The sequence below is a fragment of the Pelophylax lessonae genome, assembly GCF_965119305.1.
Source record: "Pelophylax lessonae genome assembly, chromosome: 9".
Lineage (NCBI taxonomy): Eukaryota > Metazoa > Chordata > Amphibia > Anura > Ranidae > Pelophylax > Pelophylax lessonae.
In genome coordinates, this window is record NC_138776.1 from 28,782,373 (window position 1) to 28,793,298 (window position 10,926).

Sequence of the window (10,926 nt, forward strand, 5' to 3'; positions counted from 1 at the left end):
ACCAGATCTGTGGCGTTGCTGGGGGTCACAGGATGACCGAGCCACTGGGTGAGCCGGAACTGTGTAGATGATCACAGCAGGGAACCAGGCATAAGGGAGAAAGATCTTATGTGCCAAAAGCAGACCGGACCAGCCGGTAAGGTGGCGTGGCTTCCTCCCACCCGATAGTGTGGCTGCTCGCACTGAAGCAGTGTAGACGTGCCGCGGAGCCGCCAATAAACTTTTCAAGGTTTTCCATCAAGCCTGCCTGAGTTACATTGTAGACTATGTACCGTGGGATAGCGCTGCTGCCCCTCCCCCCATTCACTGACTTATGCTGAATCAGCATTAATTAGCAGCAGCACCACACGGTAATTTGACTTTATTCATTCCTGAGAGTGAGAGATATCACAGTCAGCGCTGGAAGTCCCTTTGTTGTTTGGTCTCATATTTATCAGATTTGTACAATTGTTCTACTTTTGCATGATATGCCAGTGACTATCTGCTACCTTTTTTGCATCTTCAGTTCCTGTTGCCTATCTTGGAGTGGCTATAGGCTGAATTTTGTGGTGTCATTTTTAGTATTTATTAATTATAAGGGCTCTTTCACACGGGCGGTCTGATCAGATCCGCCTGTCAGTTTTTTAGGCGGATCTGATTGGATCCTCCATGAGGCTCTATGGGGCAGCGGGTGTCAGCGGAGGTCACCTCCGCTGACACCCGCTGCCATCCGCATCCGATCCTGTGCTGAAATCTGGACGGATGGAAACCCTATTTTTCCATCTGTTCAGTAATCGGAGCGGAGCGGATCTGATGAGAGCGGACAAGTGGTCCGCTCTCCTCTGATCCCCCATAGAGGGCAGCGGGTGCTGAGACACCTCCCTCTCCGCTCTGCAAGCGGAGACGGAGCTGTCATCCGCCCGGCTCAGCGGGGATCGCGGATCGATCCCCGCTGAGCAACACGGATCCGCCTGCGGAGGCGGACCGTGTGAAAGAGCCCTTACTAGAAGATTCATCTCTGTGTTACCTACACTTATGTGGTGATTTAGCACCTTGTCGATTGATTACACCTTTTTATCCTATTTATTTATTTCCATTTATAGAAGGATTTATTTAACATATTTTACTATATTTATTCACATTGTTTTGTTTTAATATCCTCTACCCTTGTCACTTTATATTGCTTCTAGATTGTTCTTACATTACATTACATATCACTCTGTCACCCTCATATACTGGGAGAAATAACACTGGTTATCATCCATTTCATCTATCTTTTACACCTACTGAAGATTTGTGATACATTTATATTTTTTTAACTTCATTTGTATGATTCAGTCCCTGACCTAGCACTACATTACTTTTATAGTATATTTATTCAGTCATTACTATAGAACAGCACAGCCAGGGGCTGGCTGGCAAGTTTTGGCCCATGGGGCAAGTAAAATCCAGAGGCCCATGGTGCAGCGACTCAGCCCCCCTCACACTCTCCCTCTTCCCGGCCTCCTTCCGTCCCCATTCCAGGTTGAAGGTCCGCCCCAGGCAAGGGTGTAGGAACCCACACAAATTTGGGGGGGATAGCATTTTTACTCGACAGGTATATGCTTTTTCAGTAAACTGCGAGAGAGAGAGAGAGTGTGTGTGTGTGTGTGTGTGTGTGCGTGCAATACAATTAATTCATCAAATTTGTTTATTATATCCCACATAACCTACATAACATTAATAAAAATTAACCCACATAGCATTAATAAAAAATAACCCACATAGCATTAATAAAAATTAACCCACCTGGCATTAATAAAAATGAACCCCCAAATTAATCCCATGGCATTAATAAAAATTAGTGCTGGTGCTGCTGCTTGGCTTGCTGGCTGGGCTGGCATATGCTTGCTGCCAGTGCCTTGCCTTGCGCTGCTGCCGGAACCTCCTCACTGTCCGGTCACGGTCCCCGACACACAGTGGACAGACTGCTAGGTAGTCAGTCAGTACTGTCCATGTGATGCCACTCCCGCATGCGCTTTAGGCCTGGCCGCCTAGGCTGGGTGCTTGGTGCGCGCCGCGCACTCTCCCTATGCTGGTGAGACGTCTTGCATGATGCCACTCCGCTGTTCACGCCCCCCTCCACCCGCCTGCCAGCCTGTGTTTGACAGAACAGGACCCCCCCAGGGCAAGACAGGACCCCCCAAAGACAGGAAAGGACCCCTCAGGATAAGACAGGACCCCCCAAAGGAACAGGACCCCCAAGGACAGGACAGGACCCCCCAAGGACAGGACCCCCAAGGACAGGACAGGACCCCCAATGATTGCAGAGTGCCAGCCACAGCATTGCCCCTAATGATTGCAGAGTGCCAGCCACAGCATTGCACCTAATGATTGCAGAGTGCCAGCCACAGTATTGCCCCTAATGATTGCAGAGTGCCAGCCACAGCATTGCCCCCAATGATTGCAGAGTGCCAGCCACAGCATTGCCCCCAATGATTGCAGAGTGCCAGCCACAGCATTGCCCCCAATGATTGCAGAGTGCCAGCCACACATTGCCCCCAATGATTGCAGAGTGCCAGCCACACATTGCCTCCAATGATTGCAGAGTGCCAGAACACAGCATTGCCCCCAATGATTGCAGAGTGCCAGAACACAGCATTGCCCCCAATGATTGCAGAGTGCCAGCCACACATTGCCCCCAATAATTGCAGAGTGCCAGCCACACATTGCCCCCAATGATTGCAGAGTGCCAGAACACAGCATTGCCCCCAATGATTGCAGAGTGCCAGCCACACATTGTCCCCAATGATTGCAGAGTGCCAGAACACAGCATTGCCCCCAATGATTGCAGAGTGCCAGAACACGGCATTGCCCCTAATGATTGCAGAGTGCCAGAACACAGCATTGCCCCCAATGATTGCAGAGTGCCAGCCACACAGCATTGCCCCCAATGATTGCAGAGTGCCAGAACACAGCATTGCCCCCAATGATTGCAGAGTGCCAGCCACAGCATTGCCCCTAATGATTGCAGAGTGCCAGAACACAGCATTGCCCCCAATGATTGCAGAGTGCCAGCCACAGCATTGCCCCTAATGATTGCAGAGTGCCAGAACACAGCATTGCCCCCAATGATTGCAGAGTGCCAGCCACACATTGTCCCCAATGATTGCAGAGTGCCAGAACACAGCATTGCCCCCAATGATTGCAGAGTGCCAGAACACAGCATTGCCCCTAATGATTGCAGAGTGCCAGAACACAGCATTGCCCCCAATGATTGCAGAGTGCCAGCCACACAGCATTGCCCCCAATGATTGCAGAGTGCCAGAACACAGCATTGCCCCCAATGATTGCAGAGTGCCAGCCACAGCATTGCCCCTAATGATTGCAGAGTGCCAGAACACAGCATTGCCCCCAATGATTGCAGAGTGCCAGCCACAGCATTGCCCCTAATGATTGCAGAGTGCCAGCCACAGCATTGCCCCCAATTATTGCAGAGTGCCAGAACACAGCATTGCCCCCAATGATTGCAGAGTGCCAGCCACACATTGCCCTCAATGATTGCAGAGTGCCAGCCACACATTGCCCCCAATGATTGCAGAGTGCCAGCCACACATTGCCCCCAATGATTGCAGAGTGCCAGCCACACATTGCCCCCAATGATTGCAGAGTGCCAGCCACACATTGCCCTCAATGATTGCAGAGTGCCAGCCACACATTGCCCCCAATGATTGCAGAGTGCCAGCCACAGCATTGCCCCCAATGATTGCAGAGTGCCAGCCACAGCATTGCCCCCAATGATTGCAGAGTGCCAGCCACAGCATTGCCCCCAATGATTGCAGAGTGCCAGCCACACATTGCCTCCAATGATTGCAGAGTGCCAGCCGCACATTGCCCCCAATGATTGCAGAGTGCCAGAACACAGCATTGCCCCCAATGATTGCAGAGTGCCAGAACACAGCATTGCCCCCAATGATTGCAGAGTGCCAGAACACAGCATTGCCCCCAATGATTGCAGAGTGCCAGCCACACATTGCCCCCAATGATTGCAGAGTGCCAGCCACAGCATTGCCCCCAATGATTGCAGAGTGCCAGCCACAGCATTGCCCCCAATGATTGCAGAGTGCCAGCCACACATTGCCCCCAATGATTGCAGAGTGCCAGCCACACATTGCCTCCAATGATTGCAGAGTGCCAGAACACAGCATTGCCCCCAATGATTGCAGAGTGCCAGAACACAGCATTGCCCCCAATGATTGCAGAGTGCCAGCCACACATTGCCCCCAATAATTGCAGAGTGCCAGCCACACATTGCCCCCAATGATTGCAGAGTGCCAGAACACAGCATTGCCCCCAATGATTGCAGAGTGCCAGTCACACATTGTCCCCAATGATTGCAGAGTGCCAGAACACAGCATTGCCCCCAATGATTGCAGAGTGCCAGAACACAGCATTGCCCCTAATGATTGCAGAGTGCCAGAACACAGCATTGCCCCCAATGATTGCAGAGTGCCAGCCACACAGCATTGCCCCAAATGATTGCAGAGTGCCAGAACACAGCATTGCCCCCAATGATTGCAGAGTGCCAGCCACAGCATTGCCCCTAATGATTGCAGAGTGCCAGAACACAGCATTGCCCCCAATGATTGCAGAGTGCCAGCCACAGCATTGCCCCTAATGATTGCAGAGTGCCAGAACACAGCATTGCCCCCAATGATTGCAGAGTGCCAGCCACACATTGTCCCCAATGATTGCAGAGTGCCAGAACACAGCATTGCCCCCAATGATTGCAGAGTGCCAGAACACAGCATTGCCCCTAATGATTGCAGAGTGCCAGAACACAGCATTGCCCCCAATGATTGCAGAGTGCCAGCCACACAGCATTGCCCCCAATGATTGCAGAGTGCCAGAACACAGCATTGCCCCCAATGATTGCAGAGTGCCAGCCACAGCATTGCCCCTAATGATTGCAGAGTGCCAGAACACAGCATTGCCCCCAATGATTGCAGAGTGCCAGCCACAGCATTGCCCCTAATGATTGCAGAGTGCCAGCCACAGCATTGCCCCCAATTATTGCAGAGTGCCAGAACACAGCATTGCCCCCAATGATTGCAGAGTGCCAGCCACACATTGCCCTCAATGATTGCAGAGTGCCAGCCACACATTGCCCACAATGATTGCAGAGTGCCAGCCACACATTGCCCCCAATGATTGCAGAGTGCCAGCCACACATTGCCCCCAATGATTGCAGAGTGCCAGCCACACATTGCCCTCAATGATTGCAGAGTGCCAGCCACACATTGCCCCCAATGATTGCAGAGTGCCAGCCACACATTGCCCCCAATGATTGCACAGTGCCAGAACACAGCATTGCCCCCAATGATTGCAGAGTGCCAGCCACACATTGCCCCCAATGATTGCAGAGTGCCAGCCACACATTGTCCCCAATGATTGCAGAGTGCCAGCCACACATTGCCCCCAATGATTGCACAGTGCCAGAACACAGCATTGCCCCCAATGATTGCAGAGTGCCAGCCACACATTGCCCTCAATGATTGCAGAGTGCCAGCCACACATTGCCCCCAATGATTGCAGAGTGCCAGCCACACATTGCCCCCAATGATTGCAGAGTGCCAGCCACACATTGCCCCCGATGATTGCAGAGTGCCAGAACACAGAATTGCCCCAAATGATTGCAGAGTGCCAGAACACAGCATTGCCCCCAATGATTGCAGAGTGCCAGCCACACATTGCCCCCAATGATTGCAGAGTGCCAGCCACACATTGCCCCCAATGATTGCAGAGTGCCAGCCACACATTGCCCTCAATGATTGCAGAGTGCCAGCCACACATTGCCCCCAATGATTGCAGAGTGCCAGCCACACATTGCCCCCAATGATTGCAGAGTGCCAGCCACACATTGCCCCCAATGATTGCAGAGTGCCAGCCACACATTACCCCCAATGATTGCACAGTGCCAGAACACAGCATTGCCCCCAATGATTGCAGAGTGCCAGAACACAGCATTGCCCCCAATGATTGCAGAGTGCCAGCCACAAATTGCCCCCAATGATTGCAGAGTGCCAGAACACAGCATTGCCCCCAATGATTGCAGAGTGCCAGCCACAAATTGCCCCCAATGATTGCAGAGTGCCAGCCACACATTGCCCCCAATGATTGCAGAGTGCCAGCCACACATTGCCCTCAATGATTGCAGAGTGCCAGCCACACATTGCCCCCAATGATTGCAGAGTGCCAGCCACACATTGCCCCCAATGATTGCAGAGTGCCAGCCACACATTGCCCCCAATGATTGCACAGTGCCAGAACACAGCATTGCCCCCAATGATTGCAGAGTGCCAGCCACACATTGCCCCCAATGATTGCAGAGTGCCAGCCACACATTGCCCCCAATGATTGCAGAGTGCCAGCCACACATTGCCCCCAATGATTGCAGAGTGCCAGCCACACATTGCCCCCAATGATTGCAGAGTGCCAGCCACACATTGCCCCCAATGATTGCAGAGTGCCAGCCACACATTGCCTCCAATGATTGCAGAGTGCCAGCCGCACATTGCCCCCAATGATTGCAGAGTGCCAGAACACAGCATTGCCCCCAATGATTGCAGAGTGCCAGAACACAGCATTGCCCCCAATGATTGCAGAGTGCCAGCCACACATTGCCCCCAATGATTGCAGAGTGCCAGCCACACATTGCCCCCAATGATTGCAGAGTGCCAGAACACAGCATTGCCCCCAATGATTGCAGAGTGCCAGCCACACATTGCCCCCAATGATTGCAGAGTGCCAGCCACACATTGCCCCCAATTATTGCAGAGTGCCAGCCACACATTGCCCTCAATGATTGCAGAGTGCCAGCCACACATTGCCCCCAATGATTGCAGAGTGCCAGCCACACATTGCCCCCAATGATTGCAGAGTGCCAGCCACACATTGCCCCCAATGATTGCAGAGTGCCAGCCACACATTGCCCCCAATGATTGCACAGTGCCAGAACACAGCATTGCCCCCAATGATTGCAGAGTGCCAGCCACACATTGCCCCCAATGATTGCAGAGTGCCAGCCACATATTGCCCCCAATGATTGCAGAGTGCCAGCCACACATTGCCCCCAATGATTGCAGAGTGCCAGCCACACCATTGCCCCCAATGATTGCAGAGTGCCAGCCACACATTGCCCCCAATGATTGCAGAGTGCCAGCCACACATTGCCCCCAATGATTGCACAGTGCCAGAACACAGCATTGCCCCCAATGATTGCAGAGTGCCAGCCACACATTGCCCCCAATGATTGCAGAGTGCCAGCCACACATTGCCCCCAATGATTGCAGAGTGCCAGCCACACATTGCCCCCAATGATTGCAGAGTGCCAGCCACACATTGCCCTCAATGATTGCAGAGTGCCAGCCACACATTGCCCCCAATGATTGCAGAGTGCCAGCCACACATTGCCCCCAATGATTGCAGAGTGCCATCCTGTAATGTTCTGGTACCTCTGGTTCCCCTATTCCACTTTCCACTTCAGTGTATGCGTCCCACCATTCTCTTCTGGTAGGTGCGCATACACCTTTAAGACCGATGCTGTCATCACTGAGCGCCGCAGAGCGGCTATTTCAACCGCCGGCGTTCTCACTCACATGTTCGTTTAATGTGCCTTGTTGCTGACCTGCCTTGAAGCTCATATGCTTGCAAGCGTACCTCGCTGTCGGAACCTCGCTACTGATCCCTGTATCCCGCTACCGGATCACTCGCTCATACCGAACCTCTCTACTACTGCTTGCTATTAGTGATAAGTACCCCGCAGGGGAATCCTCCATAACCTTCCTACTAAGCTTACACTATCTAGCTCTGCATTTTAAGGACTGTTACTATCATCTGCACTAATTAGATTGCTAGCTCTTGAGCCTACTAACATCTATCCTTGCACTGGGTTAGTCTCTCCTGTATGTCATCTGCTATCCTACCACCTACTACCATACATGATTGCTAACCTATCTGCATCCTACCTGTTACCATCTATGCTCTCATGAACATTTCTCTCAACTGCTGTTCACCTATTGTCACTGTTCATACCTGTCTCTTCAGCTCATCACCACTATACTACTATATACATCTATCACTCCAGGAACATCTTATTGAGTGTGTATATTTGTATGCTGAATCAGACAGACCACAGTGATGAGTCTTGGGAGTTGGAATTGGTATTTCAACGTATCTCTACATGACTGCTGAGTGGAGTTTTTCTGCAGCTGCAAATCCATCTTGTTTCAGAAAACGCAGGAGCGTTACACAGCCACACATTGCCCCCAATGATTGCAGAGTGCCAGCCACACATTGCCCTCAATGATTGCAGAGTGCCAGCCACACATTGCCCCCAATGATTGCAGAGTGCCAGCCACACATTGCCCCCAATGATTGCAGAGTGCCAGCGATCCCCCCGCACTTACTTCTTTTGCAGCTTCTCTTCAGTCCCCGGCTCCATGCGTCTCCGAGTCTTCAGTCCTCCTGCGGCGCCTCCTCCTCGTCCAATGGCACGGTGTTTGCCTTTCGGCCAATCAGGAAGCGGGAGGACCCGCTCCCTGATTGGCCGGGAGGAGGATCCGTGTGACAATAGCGAATTCTCATTCGCTATTGTCACAGAATGGGCAGGTCGGGGCGCACTGCTGCTCCCTGGCCGCGACGTCTGCGGCTGCGCGGTCCGAGCGCGGGACATTCAATTGTACTGCGCTCGGATGCGCCACTGCTAAACTGGGGGGGATTTCACCATACCCGTCCCCCCCGCATTATTTCCTGGGGGGGATGTGTCCCCCCCCATCCCCCCCGGTTCCTACGCCCATGGCTCCAGGTACTCTCTACCCACCAGCCGAATCTGGGTTCCCAACCTAGCCAGCAGGGGTGGTTGGGGGGAGCTGGGACAGCTAAAGTGGGGCTGGTCAGGAGAGAGTCTCCAGTGGGGCATTAAACCGGCCTCTGTTTAGACACGAATGACACCATCCATGCTGGGGGGGATTGCGCTCTGTCCTTGTCTTCATCCCGCACTCAGTAGGTCAGCAGTGGGGACTTTTTACTTCTCTTCACCAGGAATCATTTAGGCATGTCTGTGGCATAAGCTGTGCAGCCATTTTACAGAGCCCAATCCTCCCCTGGGCACAGCACTACCTTTCCTCTATTATACTTTATACATTGGACAGAACTAAGGGAACACATAGTGTTCAAACATAAAAACGTGGGACTTTGTATCAGATGTGGCCAGTATACACATGATGACATAGTGGTAATACATATACAACTGCTGGTAAGCATTTGGAAGCATATGATTAATCATCACGAGTTTATTTTATTTTTTCCCCCATTTTTCCAATGTCCCTTCCCTCCCCATTTTTCCCTTTATCCCACCTTTTGCCTCTATTATACTTTGTTATTTGACATAAGGAATTTGTCATCTTTGGTGTTTGCGGCTATTCTCTTGAAGTCAATATTTGATAAACTCTTGATGTAAGCGCAATCTTGTGGTTTGGACTTTTATATGGAGACTGATCTGGAAATCCCTCCAGTCATGTTTGTACATGATATTGCTATAGTCCTGTATGGTTCTTGTATATTTGTTTCATGCTCATTTTATAGTTACGAGGTTGGGACCAAAGGACTGACAGGCAATAACCACATTTCATTATATTTTCCTTATCCTGCATTAAGAAGGTGAAGCATGGAGTCTGAAGTCCCCAAGTCATGTGACATCAACGAGATGACCACTAATACCGGTGATCACTGTTTTGGAATGAATCCTAAATCCCATCAACCATTTCCACATTATTGTAAGACAAAAGAGCTTCTTACCTGTTGTCTCCATGTCTGATAACACAAGAAGAGTCCAGAACGTCTGCTAATAGGGTGTATGTATGATGTAATATATAATGTTCATGGTGTGACTGCGTTGCCACCCCCCTGTTCCTGTGTGGTCACCCAGGCTGAGATCTTGTCCAGTCCAGTCTAACCATGAAGAACAGTGTGAAGACCATAACATCCTGTATTTCAGATAATGTATAAGTGTTTGTAAGACCGTGTAAGGATACTACTGTAAATTGTTAGCTCCCTTGGGATTCAGGAACTGATGTGAGCCACTCTGTGTGTCGCCATACCACTCTCACAATTCACCCTAAAATTCAGAGAGTCCCCCTCTATGTCAGGGATCTCCAAACTACGGCCCTCCAGCTGTTGCGGAACTACACATCCCATGAGGCATTGTAAAACTCGAACATTCACAGACATGATTAAGCGTGATGGGAATTGTAGTTCCTGAACAACTGGAGGGCCATTGTTTGGAGACCCCTGCTCTATGTTATCACATATGTGACAGATTCTTCTTTATATCTTCTGTATGCTGGGTGTAATTCTCAGTATCCGTCATTCTGTATACATGGACTCTGCACAGTATCACTCATACAGGATGTATTATGTCTGTATAGACACTGCATAGTAGCACTTTTGCACCTGTAAGTGATTGTTCTTGTTTTTTTCTGTTCTTGTTTGCAAAGTTAAGTGTACTACACAATTTTTATGCCTGTTCAACATCTTTTGGACTGTGTGCATTGGTAAGTCCATTTTTAAAGTCTTAAGCTACAGCCCTTAAAAATTAGCTATACCCAATTTTTTGCTGCAGCATGTGCTCCAGCATAGCTACTTCTTTAACTACTTAAGGACCACCCACCGTACATAAACTGGGGCAGGGCGGCCCTTAAGTGCAAAATCACGACATATACGTGATTTTGTTTTAAGGCTCTAGGGGGCGTAGCAGAATACAAATTGGCCTAAACTGATAAAGAAAATAGATTTTAAATTTTTTTTATTGGATGCGTATTATTTACTTCTACTACTGCAGCAGGCAGCCCCTCCTGCGCGAACCGACGTAGCTCTACATCGGTCGCGTGCATCTAGGGGGTGAGTGCG

At 50.6% G+C, this 10,926-nt stretch overlaps 1 protein-coding gene across 1 annotated transcript in view; it reads right to left on the bottom strand.

Annotated features, from left to right (window-relative positions):
- The window catches only part of LOC309563128 (killer cell lectin-like receptor subfamily G member 1), a 1,237,212-nt gene extending 1,227,368 nt beyond the window's left edge, over positions 1-9,844 (bottom strand). Inside the window, exon 1 of the mRNA XM_082267443.1 lies at positions 9,817-9,844. Within this exon, the coding sequence (XP_082123569.1) occupies positions 9,817-9,829 (13 nt within the window). The 5' untranslated portion in view covers positions 9,830-9,844. The remainder of the gene's footprint in view (positions 1-9,816) is intronic.
- Between the last annotated feature and the right edge of the window lie 1,082 nt (positions 9,845-10,926).